The 20,472-nt window shown below is 34.3% G+C and overlaps 1 protein-coding gene across 5 annotated transcripts in view; it reads right to left on the bottom strand.

Moving 5' to 3' along the window:
- The window catches only part of RELCH (RAB11 binding and LisH domain, coiled-coil and HEAT repeat containing), a 107,919-nt gene that overhangs the window by 82,529 nt on the left and 4,918 nt on the right, over window positions 1–20,472 (bottom strand). For all 5 annotated transcript variants that reach the window (XM_057700550.1, XM_057700549.1, XM_057700551.1 and 2 more), the window contains exon 2: window positions 6,754–6,843. In XM_057700550.1, coding sequence (XP_057556533.1) covers window positions 6,754–6,843 — 90 coding nt within the window. The remainder of the gene's footprint in view (window positions 1–6,753; window positions 6,844–20,472) is intronic.

Here is a 20,472-nt window from a genome sequence, read left to right as displayed (position 1 = left end):
AGAACAATTGCAGATCAGAAATGCCCTGCACCAGAATTAAAGAAATATGAAAATAATAAATTAAAAAAACTGGTTAAAACACAAACTGTGGAAAAAAACTCAAATGCAACTGGTGAAAGTTTAGGTGACCAAGAGCAAAACACTGAATGATCAAGGCACAGAAAGCCAGAAAAACCCATGTCAGACGGCAAGAATTTATATTTTTATGCACATCTACACATACATTGCCAAATGTCATTAGAAGTTACCAATGCTTTGAAAAGATAGTGCTTATCAAAATGAATTCACTCTGCTGCATGTTTCTTAATATACAATACAGACTTTAAAAGACAAAGGCATATCTTTGTAGCTGTAGCACATCTCTATAAAGGCACAGTATGATCAAGTAATTGCAGTTATGTGAGAAAGTTTCACAAGAAAGGTCTCAACAGCTATATTTACACATATACAAATTTGTTATTTCTTTATTAAAAAACATTAGATTAAAGCTCAAAATTTACTATCCTATAAAGAGATACACTGTACCAAGCAACTTCCAAGTATTTTTCAAATATTATAATTCTTCATAAAAGTGTTTGAAGAAGTATGTGTTTTAAAAAAAACACTGTAGGAACCACTGTAGGAAACTGCTCACTCCACTATCCCAACCCTCTACTAGCCCAACCCTGCCGAATGCAATTTAACTGGAACTAAAGTAATTGCAAAGGCACAGGTATATTCTAATAATGCATATTACACTCTTACCAAAATTAATGATTAAGTCAGTATAAGCAATTCTAGATTAGTTGAAACAGTTATTTCCTAAATTGGGTTGGATAATACTGGCATTTTATCAGGGGTAATTGAGTGCTTAAAGATCAGGTGCTCATGACTTGGGATATATACAATTGACCATATGGAGACACCAAAGGTGCAGTGTTAAATTTCAAAGCAGAAAGAAATATTGATTCTTTGTTGCACCATCTCAATATATCACTAATAGTATCTTGAAATATTTGTTAGTCTTAGTTCTTTTGGCACGAAACTCAAAAAAATGATACATATTTTACATCCTTCCCACAATACTGATCACAGTAAAGTATTTTTCATTCCCATTTTTCTTCACTATTGAAGAGTTCCTGTCCCTAGGGCTGAGTCAAGGACCTTGCCATCTCATAGTAGACATGAAATTGTCTTCATTCAAGTCAGAATTTCTTGGATTTTTTCCCCCTGAATATAAGGTGATTTTACTTCATAATAAAATACCACTTCCTCATCTTTAATACTTATTTTATTATCCTAGGAACAGTTCTACGAAAAGAGGAAAATTCTCATAACAATATGAATTAGAATATAAATATATTCCTAAAATAATACAAAAATCCCAAGACAGTACCATCACTACTCCTCCTGTGCTTAGAGAATGTGTCCTGCCTATTACAGACTTAAAAAATGTAGAGGACTGTTCGGCATGACTTAACAAGTAGTGAGAAATAAACAAATGGAAGCAAGATGCCACCTCCATCGTTTGTAGACATTTAGTTTTCAACATTCATCTGAGGGGTAAAAAATTCCTCCTCCCTAAACTTTAAAAGAAGAAAATTCTTTCTATTATTATTCCTCCTGCTCAGGTTCTCTTACAGATTCTTCTATCACTCATTTCAAAGTCGGTTTCCCAGAGTGTCTGCCTTGGTCCTTTTCTTACTCTATATACTCCACTGGGATGATAAACATTTCACTCTTACAGTTTTAACTATCACCAGTACTCTTAAGATTCAGAAATCTTTAAACCCTTTCCCCAAGATACAGACCTACCTATTCACCACGTGGACACGCCCACTTGAATGTCTCATAAATTTTGAATTTGATCCTATCTCAACGAACTTCATCATCTTCCTCTCAAATCTGCCCTCCCTCCTCCTTGTGCAGTATCTCTTAATTATGGGCACCACTATCTACCCAGATGCCCACATAAGAAATCTGGAGATTACTCTTCACTTACCTCTTGCACTTACTCCCACATAATTAAATATCCAAGCCATAATGATTCTAACCCTTGAATCCTAAGTAACCAATCATCTCAATTGCCTCTGCAACTGTCACTAATTCTAGCCTTTATACATTTTAACAATTTACAACCATATTAAAGGCTTATTGCCTTTAAAAGCCTTGTTGGAGCATCTATCCTATTTTAAATCATACGAAACCATAAATAAAATTTAAGTAAGGTTGAAAATAAGAAAAACAAGAAGTACTGCTAATACGAAGTAAAGATATTCGTACTAAGGGAAAAACATAATAAGACAGATAGGCTTATTTAATCCTGATAAAGTTGGATATGTATGCTGCAGACCAACAGCTAAGGAATGAGAGGGCTACTGCAGATGCTTCTTAACCAGGGGACAAGGTCAGGTTATCCCACAGGCAAAAATCTGAATGTCCTTTTAGAATGTCTACTAGATTACGTAGGCTTAAAAAGGCTTCAAGTGTCTACTTTGTTGATTACTGTTCCCAGAAGAGTATAATACCTTGAAGACAGAGCACTCATCAAATGTTACTTGTATGAGTGGGCATTCCAATACTTGATGCCATATCTAATAAATCTAAACATCAGTGATCTTACCAGCATTCAGGAGTGTCTTTCCCTGCAAATTAGAAAGAACAGTTTCTGTAGTTCTCTAGATCCCAACATAAAAATTAAGGTGTGAACTAGAGGAGTAATACAGTAACCAGCAGAGGTATGAGAACACATAAAGTAAGAGGCTCTGATGCGAAAAGATGGATCAAGTGAACCTGAGACAGGGATATAGATGGTTCTAAAATCAACAAGTTCCTTATCACTATTTCCAAAGTACTGAACATTTATCTGTATTACAGATATAGACAGGTTTTAGTACAAATTCCTTGAGAGCAGAAACTTTCTCTATTTCATGTTTCTGTATCTAGTGCCTAACATAGTACCTAATACATAGCAGATGCTCAAAGTGCCTAATTAAAGACTGGCAATCCCAATATTTAGAACATAGATGTTCCTTGCTATCTTTAAGAAAACTTGAAAATTTAACAGCTACACTGTATATACACTGTACAGCTTTGTTTAATAACATAGAAAGCTTTTTACTTAAAAGTCAGTTAAATTAAGTTCCATTTGGTTTGGTATCTACTAAATTCAGAAGTGGAAACTATTTAAAATGAAATGCTTTTGAAATTTTACTTTTTTTGAAAGAAAAAAGACTATGTTGAAACAGTCTTGTATGAGAAAGATAAGATTCTGCTATCCACAGGAATGTACAGATGAGTCAAACCTCCAGCTTGGTACTTAAAGATATATCGTGGGCCCTGGAATAAAAACCTATATGTTCACATTCTGATTTTGCCCTTTACCATATGGAGGCTACTGGGAAAAATTTTCAATCTTGGTAAGCCTCTCAATTTTCTGATCTATAAAATAAGGATAGCATGACCTATTTTGAAGGACTGTTAACAACATTAAATAAGTATTTTATATAAAGCACCCAGAATAGTGCCTGGCACAGAGCAGGTACTCAACAAACATTTGTTCATTTAGAGGGCTTTTCCTCTTTAAGGGAACACCTGTACAGACTTGAAAAAAACACCCAGATTTTTAAATTTAGGAGAAAGATGGTAAGAATGATGCTGAACACATATGTTGTGTGTGTGTGTGTGTGTGTGTGTGTATCTCATAAATAGCAACAGTTTATGAAAGGCTGGAGCAGACCCTACATTTGCATCATGGGGCAACAGACTCAATACCTGTGTTATCTAAAACCTCCTTCTGCCCAAGACTGGTATATGGGAAGTAAAAGAGATTTTTATTCTTCTCATCGAGGTTTACATGTGATCTAATGACAGATGACAGCATAAAATTATCTTTTCTGGATTATTCATCTTTCGATTAGCTTTGAAGTTACTAGCAATGGTCAGCAAAGAAGCCAAAAATCTTTTTGGAAATGGGAATTGTGATTAATTGAAATTTTCATCCACATATCACACATTTGGTTCAATAACAAGCTATGACACAGGAGCACTAAATGTCTAAAAGCTATTCTCTTGGCATAACATACATTTCCTTCCCTTTTCCAGTTAAGAAGAAAGACAGCATTCATTTCACTCATTTATACTGAAGTATGGTCGATTTACAATACTGTGTTAGTTTCAGGTACACAGCATAGTCATTCGATTTTTTTGCAGATTATATTTCATTGCAGGTTATTACAAGATATTAGGTACAACTCCCTTGCTACAGAGTAAATCCTTGTTGCTTATTTATTTTATGTATAGTAATTTGTATCTGTTAATCCCACACTCCTAATTTGTCCTATCCTCTCCTCCCTCTCCCCTTTGGGGAATCAAAAGATTGTTTTCTAGTCTCTAACTCTCTGTTTTGTATTGATATACAGATTCATTGGTATCATTTCTTAGATTGCACATATACGTGATACCACATAGTATTTGTCTTTCTCAAGACAGTATATATTTATATATCAGCATTAGATAGTTAGCAAAAATTACTTTATCTCCCCAAACGTAGAGACAAAAGTATAATCTTGAGATTAAAAATATAAGGTCAAAACTACCAAATATTTAAAATTTTCACTCTTAGTTATGCTTCCTTATAACATTTTGCTTAATTATAACATCTTGCTTTTACATCAGTGTTTCCCCTATTAGAAATACTAAAATACCTAAGTAATGAGAATAATGATGAACCTCTTAAATGTTTACTAAATCTAAAATTTAGGCTTTCAAATAAAAATCAAAGGGAAGACGGAAGTAAAAAAAAAAATCAAAGGGAAGAAAACAATTATATGGTCTATTTCTGGGTAGAAGTTATTTTCCAACACATAATCATTTGAACAATAACACAATATACAAAACTAAATATATTTGGTTAGTCTTTAATAAACTAAAATACCATGCATTTAATAGTTAATATATAACGTAAAACACAGAATAGCTACTATTTACTATAGAATTAAATATAACATAATGCTACTTAACAAATGATATAATTAATAGGATAAATTTGTCCTAAAATTATTCAAATAATTCCCATTTGACTTGTTAATTTTCAGATAGTATTGTTGTGATTTGCTCTTTTGATATGGCTTTCAATTAGTAATGCTTATGACTAAATCATGACTTGATATAGGGAATTGCATTAAACTCTTCTAATGATTTCGCCATTCAATTGATATTGCTATTATTTTCACTGCTGAATCCTCTCTTAGCCTTTGTTGAACTAAAAACAATTTCACCATTCTTTCCCCCTAACTCAGGGAAGAGATTAGGGAAAGAGAGATTTTTAAACATTCAATAGTTCTATTCTAGAACAGTAAATGAAAACCGCATTTTGGAATGTCATTTTAATCAGGTCAAACCTCATTCTTCATGCTAAGAGGTAGCATACAGCGCAGTCAGTTGTGGGCTCTGTTGCTGGACTATCTGCATTCGGGTCTTAGCTCTGCCACTAAAGTCTTAATAACCTCTGAGTGCCTCAGTTTCCTGGGGAGGGGAGGATGATGATAACTCTATAACTCAGGGAGTTAATATCTATTTACAACAGTGTTGAGAATGGAGCAAGTACTATATAAAAATTAGCACTCACTAATTTATTTGTAATGACTCTGATAGGCAAACATTTGGTAGGTTTTAACAAACCTGTCCCACTAAATGGAAGAAAAATTCAACAGAGTGGATGAAGAGAGGAATCCACAGTGTGAATGTTCCCTGATCCCACACTGCTCTCACGGGCTCCGTCTGTCCCATGTGGCATCCTTCCTGTGCCAGGTGTGCCCACCATTCTGGCGAATCAAAATAACTCACTGATGTCTATCTGTTCCCCATCTACCTTAGAGTAAATGTCCTATGAAAACTATAATTCCTATAAGACATTCAAGAATTACTTCAATAACAGCCAGAGCCCTGAAGCACCAGAAAGGTACCAGTCACTTGACACCTGAGGAGGCAGAGCTGCTACACTGGTAAATCCCAGGATGGACCCCCTTGAAGAATCCAACAGGCCTCATCTGATGTAGGCAGAACACAAATTGGTCTTCTGAAGTCCCTACAGATCCAATGGTGATGCCTAAAGGGCAGAATTGGTGGGGAGGTGGAGAGGGGAAGGAGACTGGAAGGAGGAATCAGGCAACTAAAAAGGATGTTGGTCTTCTTTTTGGAATGGGCAAGGTCCTGGAGGCCTTGCTGGACCAAGCATTAACCCTTTATATTCTGGATCACAGGAAAGTTGAGAGGTTTCTGGAGAGGTGGAGTGATGGCCAGGGAGCATCCAGGGAACCAAGGCAAAGTTTTATTCACAAACCAGCATGGAAGTATTTCAGCCAATTTTTAACAATCAGTAGAGTTGTATTGGTATATAACATATGAATATTACTTAGTCCTGGTATGGAGGAAAAAGGAATGAGGAGGCCAAGGTCCAACTAACTTTGTACTAAACCATAGCTAACTTAACCTGTTTTACACCAATTTTGTAATTACATGGTTGTAAACCACTGGCTAAAGTACAACTCAGCAAATTGTAGGCATGCATAACCCAAACCTCAGAGCACCACTGTAAAGAGCAGTTTGGGGTTGGGATGTTCCCTGCAGCCAATAAATTAGTAACATAACTTTGTATAATAACCACATAATTATATTCACATACCAAAATGTAGAAGGAAGAGAATTCTTCAAGTCATTTTATTATTTCTGGAATGTCAAAAAATCCAAATCTGTCTTTAAAATCTTACTCACCTGCCACTCTCTCATCCGTTTCCCTGTTACCATCATCTGAATATCTTGCAAAGTCTAAAGAATCAAGGGTACTGATGCTCCCAGCTCGATCTGTAATAAACCAAACAAAAACAAAACAGATTTTTATTTAATTGCCAAAATAAGGGATTAGAAATCAATTACCTATGATTTTTTTCCAGTTAATAAACTAAGATTCTAAGACATAGGAATTCTATTAAAGTAATAAGGTAAAAATGCTCACACCAATTAAACTAATTTAAAGTAACTCTAGTTTCCCTGCCCAGATTTCTAACTCCTGAACAATAGACACACAGGGTATAATGTAACCAGCCCAGCTAAGGACAGCAAAACTGCAAACAGTTTGAATTTTATTCCAAGTACAATGGAAAACAACAAAAACATGTGCATTTCTGGAAAATCATTTTGGCTGTTGTAAGGAAAGCAGTTTGTAGAGAGACCAGTTAAGGGGCTACTACATAAATCAACTATACTCCAATATAAAATAAACATTGAAAATAAAAGAGGCTGTTAGAGTCATGTAAGTGAGAGATGATGAGATTTGGCCTAGAATAGGGGCATAGAAATGTGAGAAGTGGTCAGGTTTGGGTTATTTTCTGATGTAGAATTAACACGTCCTGGTAGTGAAATGAGTGTGGGTTTAAGTAAAAGAGAGAAGACAAGATGATCCCTAAAGACTTCATTTATTGAATTTGTAATATGGGATGCAAAAGATGAATGGAAGGGCTTCAGGAGTTCTGTGTTTTAAGTGCACCGTGGTGGTGGAAGTGTCCTTACCTTTTACCAGATTTTTAAGCGTCCCTAAACAGAAAAACACTACGTAAACACTCTCAATTGAAGAAAGAAATCAACACTGATACGTATTAAGGGAGATCTATGAGGGTGAGTCAAAATTTATCCATTCTCTGGCTGTAGAATTTTTGACTCACCCTCATATCTAGCTAATAATGCAAAGAAGGGACAAATGAGAGTCTAGGTCAACTCTTTTATTAAACCATGCTACTTACATAGTATTTACTGTTTACATATTGCTCTAAGGAATAGATTATCTGTGTTTAGAAAGCACAATCTGGACAAATGAATGCAAGTTATAGAAATATAGATTTGAACTCCACGTAGGGCTCCCCCGCCTCCTTTTAAAACAATTAGTACATGCCAATAATTGAAACTTATTTTTAATTTCCTATCAAGGTGAAATAAGTGACATTCTATATATAGTACTGTTCTGTGAACACTGTGTATTCAGAGAAGCATTTAATTTCCTTGCAATTTAATTATATCTGATAAATAACAACTTGCTATTAACTTAAGTTCTAAGACAGCATAAACAAACAACAGAAAATCAAGTATTACAGTACCATTCATTAGAGCATAATTTATTTTAAGTATAAACCAAGAAATATCAAATTACAATAGTAACCACAGAAACTAGAAAGTTCATATTAAAAAGGGGCTGAACTCAGGAACATTACCCAGTAATTAAAAAAAAAAAAAACCTACTGATATATGCCACATGACTGAAAGAAGCCTTACACAGAGTATATATCGAATAATTTCATTTACATGAAGTTTTAGAATAGGCAGTAGTAATTTATGGCAGAAAATATTCATTACAGTGGTTCTTGGAGTAGGTGGCTGAAAGGGGTGGGGACTGACTGACTGGGAAGGAGCATTAGGGTATTTTCTTGGGTAACAGTAATGTTCTATATATTGAAAGGAGTTTGGGTTATCATGAACTGTTAAGTATGATGTTCATTGTTGATTTCAGATATTTTTCTATTATGTTAAGTATCTATCTAATGTTAATTTTCTAAGTATTTCTTTCTCTTTCTAGTATTTTCAATCACACATACAGTCCTATAGGGTACAGCCTATTTGATCACCATACATTATTCCTCCATTATACTGTTACCATTTCTCTAAAAGTTTCAAAATCACCTATGCAATAGAAAGAGATCTTGGGGAAAGCAAACACAGCTTAATTTTTGACTTGGTATTATTACAGCCATTGAAAAATATAATTATTTCTTTTAGTTCCAAGCCAACAATTTTATATTCTCCAAGAGAAGAAAGCTCTAATATCTTTTTAATCAACAATAACTACCGTGTCATAAAAGTAAAAAAATCTCCTAATTTATTAAAATTTATTCCACCTCAGAAAAAATTATGTATGGAAGAAAGTAATTTCAACTTTGATAGGGCTAACCTATAATAGATTTTGTACATAAAATGTACTTTGGGATTTAAGACTAATACGTATTATTACAACTCCTAGACAAACACACTTCTTTGGATTCAGCCACAATTCTTTTCCAGGGCAAGCACATGCCTTGTCAAACACTTTAATATAAAAGAGGAAGCGTTTGGAAAAATTAGCCTTTTTTATTAAGAAGCTACTACCACTTTCTAATATAAAGTATACCACAAAGCATTTCTTCAAATTCCACAATTGTGTAACTTCTTAGTAATTCACTTTATAATTCAGAAACTGAATAATCAGGGGCTTTCATCATAGCTGGCAAACCAGTAAAACCTGTATGTAAGTTTTGTTAGGTCTGAAAACTAAAACCATTATACACAGTATGACTGTAAGGCATGCAGAATGATTTTATAAATCATACATGACAGTAGCCTTACTTATACACATATTTAATCTTTTAGTACCGATGACAATGTACTTTTACAATAGTTACAAAAAATTAGTTTCAGACCCTTGAAAAGGTATATTTCATGGAAATTATATAGCACTTTAAAAACTAAATGTATCAGAAAAATTGATCAGCTCCTGACTGGTAAAGAGCAATGGTTAATTCAGTGAACATTTAGTGAACAACTATTGTATACCAGGTTACTGACAGGAAGGTGTAACAAAATAGTAAAGAATAATTTTTTAAAGAATATAGATATAATTGACTCTGAAGAGCAGAGTTAAAAATTTTCCATACATACTCTCTCTATATTGTTTGAATTTTTTTTGTGTTTTGGTATTTTTTCCCCAAATACAGTTAATACTTTTTATAATATGGGCATTTTATAATTAAAAAGTCACAAAAATACCCAATGCACAATTAAAGAATAGGAAGAAAAATGTCAGGCAATTAGCTTTAAATTCCGATTTGTTTAGTAAAGATCATTTACTGAACCATGCCTGTGTCGTGGTAAGTAACAAAGAAAGTAGTATACAGTATATAAATTTCGTAAACAGATAACAAATTTATCTTAAAAGTAATTATATCTAAACCTGAGGTCATGCACAAACACTTTAATATGTTATCCACTTAAATTAAAAATGGATCTTAGAAATCTGTCAATAGCAAAGCTTGCATTTATATTTTCTGATCCTCAGTTCTTCTCTAATGCTGGGCCTCATTTCACCGACCCCAACGTTCAAAATATTTAAGAGCTACAGGGTGTCTTAGAGATGGTCCAACCCCTCATTTTGGCTGAGGAGAAAACTGAACTGTGTATTCATTCAATGCATATTTACTAATCCATGGTGGGGAGTAGAAAGACAAAATTCAGTTAAGACTTGGTTCTTGACAAGCTTATAAACCATTGGAATTCAGTCATGTACATAGATAACAGTGATACAATTAGACTACTTTATGCTAAAGGTTAAGCAAAATAATCTGTGAGCAAGCTAGAGGTACAATGTAAGTCTCCCAGTTTGCAGTCCACTGTCTTCTTTGTCACAAGATTCCACTGAGTTAAACATCAAATCAAAAGACAAACTTCGGAAGAGACTTAAACGCTGAAACTTTATTGACAAACTATTCACAGAAGTTAAAATTTCTATAACGCTGTATGATTTTACCATATGAACAGCTGTCCGGTAAAAAGGAAGATTATTATCAATAACAGCATTAGTTATTATATTTAACATTTTCTGACTACTTATTCTGTGAAATATTTTTCACAGATAACCTCATTTAACCTTTGTGATAGCCCCCCGCAAGAGGAGTCATTTAGGACTTCCTAGGTGGTGCAGCGGGTAAGAATCCGCCTGCCAATGCAGGGGAAATGCGTTCGAGCCCTGCCCCAGGAAGATACCACATGCCACGGAGCAACTAAGCCCGTGTGCCACAACTGTTGAGCCTGGGCTTAGAGCCCGTGAGCCACAACTATTGAACCCATGTGCCACAACTCCTGAAGCCCACGAGCCTAAAGCCCGTGCTCTGCAACAAGAAAGGCCACCACAATGAGAAGCCCACGCACCACAATGAAGAGTAGCCCCTGTTCACCACAACTAGAGAAAGCCCGTGTGCAGCAACGAAGACCCAACACAGCCAATAAAATAAATTAATTAATTAAAAAAAAAAAAAAGAGGAGTCATTTACCTTCTGTATTTTACAGTACAGGCAACAGAGACTGTCCCGGAGTCATGCAACTAGGAAGTAGCAGAGCAGAAAGCCTGACGCCAAAGCCTGAGCTCTAAAGCATTAGTTCCCTTGAACGATATATAAAAGCACGCAGGTTCAGCTCTCCTAGATTCCAGCTAAATTGGGCTTGATACTGGGAATGGCCTCAGAAAGACCAACCCAGACTCAACTATCCTCAGGCTATAGAGGGAAAAGCCAATTTCACAAGGAATATTCCAAATTTACGTATTTACAGGATCCCACTACCTAAAGATTATTTCTTTAACATAACATCAACATTTATTCAAAGGCTTATTTGTTGGGCACAGTATCAGGCACTGGTGACAGAAAGATAAATAAAATATGGTCTCTTTTCTATACTCATGCTAAATAAACATTTATAAATTGCCTATTTTAGGCATTTGTGCCAGGTGTGAAAGAAGTCAAAGATATATGGGACAGGAACTCCAACAAACATCTTAAAAAAAAATCTAGTCAGCTAAAACATTAACATACAAAAATTTCAGTAACACTAACACAGTCATAAGTTTCCATATAATTAATTTCCATAAGTAAGACAGACAAAAAAATACCACAAGTTGAGAGGATCACCATGTGCTGGAGAAACTTCAGGGAGAGGAAGGAACATAAACTGCACCTTCCCTTAAGGAAATACAGAATCTGGAAAAAAGAAAAGGAGGATGGAGGAAAAGCATTCCAAGAGAAGAAAAAAATAATATGGTCAAAGGCACTGAGACAGGAATATATAAAACATGTTCAAGCGACATTGAGTAAACAACATGAGTACAACAAAGATTTGTATATGATAACATGGTTGAAAAGGCAGCAAGAAGCAAAGTTACAGGGAGAACTTTATGATGCACATTTACAATAAAATATTTCTAAGTCGTTTTTATCATACACCATGTGAAAACGGGAAAAAATTAAATTCCTAAACAGATTTGTAAATTCTTTTTTCTGCAATATATAATTTTGTTAATAAAAAAGAGTTCAAAAAAGTTGCCTTGGACAGGAGAAAGCAATGTTAAAGGGTTTTAGCTGGAGTGACATGAACGAATAGCTTTTTAAAATCAATTACGAGTAAGGATGGAGGAAAAGATTAAAGGCACAGGAACCAGTTATAAGGCTAAAAGTGAGGGTTCAGATGTGAGCTAAAGGCCTGAACTAAGGCAGCACACAAGCACAGTGCTGATGGATGGTTAGAAAGAACATAGAAAATATGACATTACCTTGAGCAATCTTATCCACCTAATCAGGACCAGCTGGTTTCAAAAAAAATGAACATCATTCCTGACAGCTGGGGAGTTTTGAAATACTAGGCAGGAATTTCTGGAAGAAAAGTTACACCCATGATCGCAACTGTGGTCTCCTCCTTGAGGCTTAGTCATGTTACATGATCAGACAAGAAACTTAGATGTAGCCATGTGGCAAAGTGTCAAGACGGAAAAAGAGAGTACATGCTAATTCAACCTTGGCGGATTTCCTTAGCTGAATTTCATACAGCAGATTGTTCACCTCTGTCTTGGTGTGGTGCCATAGTTTATCATTTTATTTTTTAAATGATCAGTATTATACTATTTGACTTGCCTTCGGCATTAGAACGACTGGCTACTCTGAGTTAATAAGATATACTCTGAATGAGTTATTAGGATATTTTGCCTGGGCATACACTAAAATGATTTGAGAACATTTGCTTAACCGCGCTTTAAAATTGACAAGACAGTAGTTGTGGTGTAATGAAAAGAATGCAGACTTGGAGGTTAGTGATTTGGTTTGGAATCTCAGTCTTGCCACTTAGGATATGATATGTGGTAAAATATAAAAGGGCATACAAAGAAAGGGTAAGCCCCTCTCCCAACCAGCAATCACCCTCTGTGACAACAATCATTGTTTAGACTCTTCTATATATATCCTTTTAGAAATATGCTGGGCATAGGCCAATTTCTCCCTTTTTGTATGTAAATGGAAACAATTCACAAATATTGCTGCATTCTAATTTATTCAATTTATCACATATCTTGGAGATCATTCCACATCAGCACATATAGATAGTTTTGTTTCAACTAGCGAATCCCTCACTGTTGGATATTCAGGTTGTTTTCAATCTTTGATACCTTTACTTGAGAAGATATAAAAAAATCTAGGTTCAATAGTAGTGCAAACAAGCTTGTCTATAATAAATTATAGAAATGGAATTGGATATCTAGGAATACGCATTCTAAAAATATCACTGATATCACCAAATTTCTCTCAAAAGAGTATCCTACCAACAGTACATAAGTATACATTTTACTTTCCAACCTTTGTGTCACACATATTTTGATCAAAACTACATTCAGCAGACAATATTGCTTCCAGGAAAAAAAATCAGTTAGGAAGAGTCCAGTGAGAGTGTAGATTCAAAAATCACCTATCAATACAGGCTACCTATTCGATATGGACATCTTATCAGAAGGTTTAGGAGACAAAAATCAGTATTCTTAATACTGTAACATTACATGGTGCAAGATGCAAATATTAAACATTAAGAACAATAATAAAATGTGCCTAGAGATTCTGGTGATACATTCACAGCTCTCATCATCCCACCTTATATTCTTTGGTCCACTCTCCTTACTCACACACCCATCTCTGAAGGAAAAAAAAAAGCTTCACTCCTTACTATGATTGTAAAGAATGCCTATAATCAGGAGTTACTCGACTAGAAAAATTAGAAACTTTAAGGCTGTTGCTAGGTACTTTTCTAGCAGTAATTCTATTTCCGTACAGATATATATAAACAAATTATTTACAAGACTCCCCACACAATGCAATAAAAAGCTATTGGTATAGTTTTGTTCATTTGAAACATGTCAAATGTATCCTAAAAGAGATTTGTGTCAACATTATACTAAGAATTATTAACTGATTCTGAAGATTTCCTTTCCAGATAAATTGATCCTCAAGGTTACAAATGGCAACAGGAGACTGAGAATAGAGAAACTGGTACATATGTACCAATAGTTTGTGAGCAAAGAATGTTATTTTGTGCAAATTTAATTAATAGATGATATAAGACAGATATTCATATGGTAACAAAAAAGGTAGACATATACCAAACACATATGCAGAAATAACTTACTATGCAAAATTCATTCTTCGTGTTCATACACCAGAAAGAATACGGTATTTCACATCACTAAAAACACCAAACTCAATCTACCCCGCACAGTAATAGGATTAGGTGCCAATTAATGGTGGAAAAGTGGAGTTATAATTCCCATTACAAATTTTTCTTGTTTTGCCAGAATTTACTACATGCAAATGTTGACAAATACTTTAAAATGCTTTAAAGAAGAAAAGTGCAAAGTACACCACTATATAACCACAACCTGATATGAACAGCTGCTAACATTTTGCAATTTAAAAAAAAATAATATCTTAACGTTCATGTCCCTAATGTTTCCCTCATCAAGGGCAATCACAATAAAGGATTTTGTGTAACTCTAGTTGTTTTTACATCTATAATACACATATAAGTACCCACAAATAATATACAGTATTGTTTTATGCATTTGAAAATTTGCATAATGGTATAGGTCTGTGTGTGATGCTCCACAACAGACCTGAGATCTGATTAAAGGCTGCTAAGATTTCCATTTTATGAATATACCATAACTAATGTTTCCATTATGTACGGAAAAGAGGACTGTTTCCAACCGTGTACACACCTTGTTATGTAGTCTTGTAAGTTCCAGATAAATACTTATATATGGAAAAGCTGGGTTGAAGGGTGTGCACATCTTCAACTTTACTAGATTTTATCACAGTATTCTTCAAAGTAGTTGTATCAACACTTCTACTGGTAGCACAAGAGTGCCTGCTTCCTCCATAGCAGGAATACTAAGTGTTGTCAGACATCTTCATTTTTGCCAAAAGGTTGGGTATTGTGAAATGCATTTCCCTGACCACTAGTGAATTTGAGCAACTTTTCATTGATTTGCTTCTTTTTGAATTACTTATTTTTATCCTTTGCCTATTTTTCATTAGGTTATTTTTCCTTCTCTTAATTTATAGTCATTCTATAGAGATTCTAAATTTGAAATACTTTTTGACTGTTATATGTATGTAGCAAATATGTACTCCTACCCTATGGCATGTCTTTTACTTTATGTTAGTTTTTATATACAGGAATTTTAATTTTGATACAAATATATCAATCTCTTACTTTAAAGTCTACAATTTTTATGACTAAGAAATCCTTTCCTCAAGGTCATAAATACGTTTTAATATTTTCTTCAAAAAGCTTTCATGCACCATTTCCCACATTAGTATTTTAATTCATATGGAGACTTTGTTTTGGTGTGTGTGTATGTTTATGGTAGGAGATAAGTAACTTCCCTCTAGAAGGAGAAAAATTTATTGAATAGCCTACCCTTCTCCCACTGGTTTGACTCCTTTTCCTATACAAAAGACTCCTTGAGCTTATTTCTGGTCTGTAATCTCTTCCTTATTTCGATCTGTCTACCTCTGCTCTCCTTTGCTTTTAAAATATTCGTTCTGTAGATGTCAACGTATATTGAAGAAAAAAAAAAAAGAAGAGGCAAATCCCCCTTTCTGGCCATCCATTAGTTATAAAATTGAGTAACTAACCATTGCGTAAGAAGAACACAAAAATAAATTATATTTAAAAATAAATTACATGAATGTAATTAAAAACATCTATAAAAATGTGGGTACGATGCCTTTACAGACATAAAATACAACGGCATTAACTGTATGGTAGTAGATTTTAATGAACCATTACAAAAATCCTAAATCCAGTGTTTGGCTTTTAGTAATTTATTTAACACTTACATAAGCTTACTGCAAACGATAATAAATAATAATTCAGCTGACTCTCACAACAGCCCTATGAGGTAGGTACTGTTATCTTCATTTTTAGATGAAGAGATTGAGATATTGAGAGATTAAACTAGTTGTTCAAAGTCACAAGGACAAAAATGTGGCAAACAGGATCCAAGCCAGGTAGTCTGATTTCAAACTCTGTGCTTTTCACTCACTATGCTATACAGCTTTTTCCCTTAAAAATGAGCAGACTTCTTCGATCTAATTTATGGTGGCTACTCAAATAGAAATGCTATCAAATTTTCATGTGAATCTCAAGTACAGATGTTCCCAGTATGTTTTGTTAAATGATTATTTTAATTAGGACACCCATATCCATTAGTCCCATTTAATCCTACAAATCAGTACTGTCAGACATCACCTATCTTTCTCAGTCTTTTATCATCAGCAAATCTGATCTAATCTTTTCTTATAAAAGAAAGAAGTCACTATAAAATGAGTTGTTGAAGCCCTTTCACATACATACCCTCATGTGAACTTCATTAAAACTCTATAACTAGCAGTGAACAGAAATGATTACTGTGCTTTACAGAGACTAAGAAGGCTCTGAAAGGCTAGGTAATTTACCCAAGGTAACAGAGCCGTAAGTGGCAGAGCAGAACTGAAGATCAGACATCAGTACAAGTTGAGCGGTCTTCAAAAAACAGGCCAAATTCAAAAGTATAGGTGGTATAGACTGGCACAGACCTGTAACTGTTGTTTTATCAGTTACACATCTTTCCACAGCTACTCTTTTACCAAGCCCATATTTCTCTATTTTATTCATACCAACGTGAGAGATCGGTCATGCAGCTTGCTATAATCCAGATATATCAGCTCTAAGACATTCTTCTTGATCCTGTTATAGTTAAGTGTTATCTTTTGCTGAATCTTAGTAAATATCATTGCTGTATTCAATTACATCGGGTATTCATTTCTCAGAAATCTGAAGAATCTATTTTTTAAATTAATTAATTAATTTATTTATTTTATTGGCCGCGTTGGGTCTTTTTTTGCTGTGCGTGGGGTGTTCTTTAGTTGCCGTGAGTGCAGGCTACCCTTTGTTGTGGTGCTCGGGCTCCTCATTGCTGTAGCTTCTCTTGCAGAGCATGGGCTCTAGGCGTGTGGGCTTCAGTAGTTGCAGCACATGGGCTCAATAGTTGTGGCTCATGGGCTCTAAAGCGCAGGCTCAATAGTTGTGGTGCATGGCCTTAGTTGCTCCGCAGCATGTGGGATCTTCCTGGAGCAGGGATCGAATCCATGTCCCCTGAATTGGCAGGTGGATTCTTAACCACTGCTGCCACCTAGGAAGCCTTGAAGAATCTATTTTTAAAGTGAATTAGACAATTTACATTCAACTTGTTCAGATTTTCCTGCGCAGATTTCTTTAGTTTGCAGAAACTATATGCATATGTGGGATTACAGACTTATACGTTTCCCATGCTCCAGTGAAATGCGGCCAGCAACCACTTTAAAAATTAACTGCAGGTACAAACTTCCAATTATAAGATAAATAAGTCTTGGAGACAGAATGTACAGCATGGTGACCACACTTAACAATACTGTTTTGTGTATTTGAAAGTTGCTCAGAGAATAGATCTTAGAAGTTCTCATGCAGGAAAAAAAAAACTGTAACTTTGTGTGGTGATGGATGTTAACTAAACTTACTGTGGTAATAATCATTTCACAATACAGACATAAATCATTATGTTGGATACCTAAAACTAATAAAATACCATAAGACAATTAGATCTCAAAAAAAAAGTTAATTGTAATATTGAAACAAACACTCATATGATAAGGGAGCTGAAGTAGCTCAATCCTAAATTAACGCAACCCCCCCAAAAATCAACCAAAGAGGCACTGTGTTCAAAATATAGCCAAATAGCAAAACATGATTTATCGATATTTAACTATCAACAAGTATGTTTTTAGTACAAATAAATCAGAAACCGCATTTTATCAAGTCCCATAGCCTGAAAGAAAAAAAATAGGCTATTATTATTATTTAAGACCCTTCTCAACTGGTATTTGTAATTTAGATATAAATAGACTGTACTTTTAGACCAAGGTAAGTGTTCTTTTTCAGTTAATCATCCTAAAACCATGGGAGTTAAGGAGGTGGGCAGTTAAAAGCCACCATATAAAATCAAATTAACCAAATTTAGTTTTTGACCTAAATATATTAAGCAAAATAAAAATTACACCACTCCTAGGAGGTTTTTTCCCAACAAAGCTTTTTAAGAAACAAATAAACAAATAAGCATACATTCTGAAGATCATCCCTAAAGTAGAAAGTGTAAGTTTAATTTTGGCAGAAGTAAGGCCTGTTTTCCCTGATTAATAACCCTGTCCTGTTTCCTTTTAAACTAGGTATCACAGTGGCTTGAAATGTCCTGCATTTTTATAACTACCCAAATGGAATCATTTTATTAACTGGTGAGCCAGATAATGGGAAGTATGTTCCCAGATGATGTTTTAAACAAGGCAAAATATAAAATAAATATTATCTTCTCTTTACCCTCACTTCCTTTTCTTTTTCCTCAGTCAGGATGGAGTCTAAACATGGCCAAATTATAAAGTTACTATTTACTAAAAATTTCACCTATCCTTGAGCACCAAATTAAAATTTTACTTTCTCCACAAGGGCCATTTCATAATCACAATCAATAATGAATTTTCTATATCTGAATGCTTACACTATTACCTGTACCACAGAAGACTGTTCTATAGACCTTTCACATATTAGTCTCGCCTCTCCATCGAGAACAGAAGCTCAAGGACATGCACTAAACTTCTTTTGGATTCCTACAATCCTCACCTGATCACACAGCTTAATAAATGTATTGATCAACATAAAATACTGAATATCAACTATACTCAAGTCACTGTTTCAGGCAATGAAAATATCTGACTAAATTCCCACAACAATTAGTAAGTTTGAAGCTACTGAAAGGCATAGGCAAAAAAATGACAGTCATGTAAGAGATAAATTTAGGAATCTATATGGTCCAGACAATAGTGGGAAGTCTCATTCAGCTAAAAACAGTAAACCTAATAAATTTTAGAAATATTCTGTTGATACTTTCTTGTTAGAAGCCAGAGGAAGCACCAAACCCAATTCCAATCTAACAGGAAGGAAGTACTTTGTAAAGTGGAAGAGATGGGAACTTTGGAAGGTGGTAATCATAGCACAGGCGATACTAAGAAAGGAATAGAGCACAGCGGGATGTGTACTCTTTCAGAGTTTTGAAAAAAGAGAGGTAAGATAATGAAACAGAAAATTTAAAAAAGAAGAGAGATGACTCAGGAAGTCTGTAGGTTCACAAGTTAAATTATGAAATTCAATCACAAATGCCTCCTGATAAACTGCCTTACAAAAATTTGAAAGCATGATAAATACAGAATAAGTTAATCCTTCACTGAAAGGCATAAGTTATTTGACCACCTACTGCATCTACAAAGAACTGGCTCACCCTAACCAATTACAGTCTGATTTTGATTAGAACTCTAAGGCTTAGAGTGGAACTAGCATTCCTCCGGATAAGATATTACAATTTGTTCTGTGTTATATTACAATTTGTTCTGTGTTAACCGATGGCATTGGCACAACTTTTATCTTGCAATCTAATTGGAAAGCAAAACAATCACCAAACTGGCTCAACTGGCAAAAATACAGGGGGAAAATATATAATTAATGTGTGTGTATATTCAAGCAAGTAATATTAAATACAAAAGATCAAATTACTTTATCAAGTGGATCTAGTAGGAACATGGCAATGATGCTACAACAATTTATCAAACACTGAGACTTCATTAGAGCTCATTTTAAATTCTTCTACTGAAAACATCAAACGTATAAAGCTATAATTCTTTTAATTTTTGAATGTTTTATAAAAATGGATTACTCTCCTAGTCAAAAAAAAAGATTCAATACTGTATGAAGACTTCTTAACGTATTTTAAAACCACCACTATACTAGTATTAACCTAGATCAACAGACTTTTGGGTAAACAATTTAGTAAATCTTACAAAACTAAATTGCTTCTAGACATCTTTAAATAAAGAAGACTACTTTTGACTATACATTTATTATTCTGAAGTATTATATCAAAAACACATAAAAACAAATAAAAATCATTTAATTTTTTAGATAATCCATACCATCAATCTTTATACAGTTTACAATCAACCAAAAAGTACTTATTGAGTATTATAAAGTTATAACCCAACTAGCAACAACTGACATGCTAGAAGTGAATACAGAGAAACTTAAAACAGACAGTAGTCCTGTCCTAAAGAAAGATTCATCCTTAGAATTCCTAAAATATAATTTTGTGATCAGAAGCTTAGTTAAAATCTTCAAAGCATGGTACTAACCATAGTAACTAAGTTTCACAGACTCATTTTAGCATTTATCTATTTTATGACTGTATTAAGACACAAATACATTGAT

The sequence above is a fragment of the Hippopotamus amphibius genome, chromosome 11 (genome assembly GCF_030028045.1).
Source record: "Hippopotamus amphibius kiboko isolate mHipAmp2 chromosome 11, mHipAmp2.hap2, whole genome shotgun sequence".
Classification (NCBI taxonomy): Eukaryota; Metazoa; Chordata; class Mammalia; order Artiodactyla; family Hippopotamidae; genus Hippopotamus; species Hippopotamus amphibius.
Note: the sequence above shows the minus strand (reverse complement) of the source record. Positions and strands in the feature narration are given on the sequence as shown.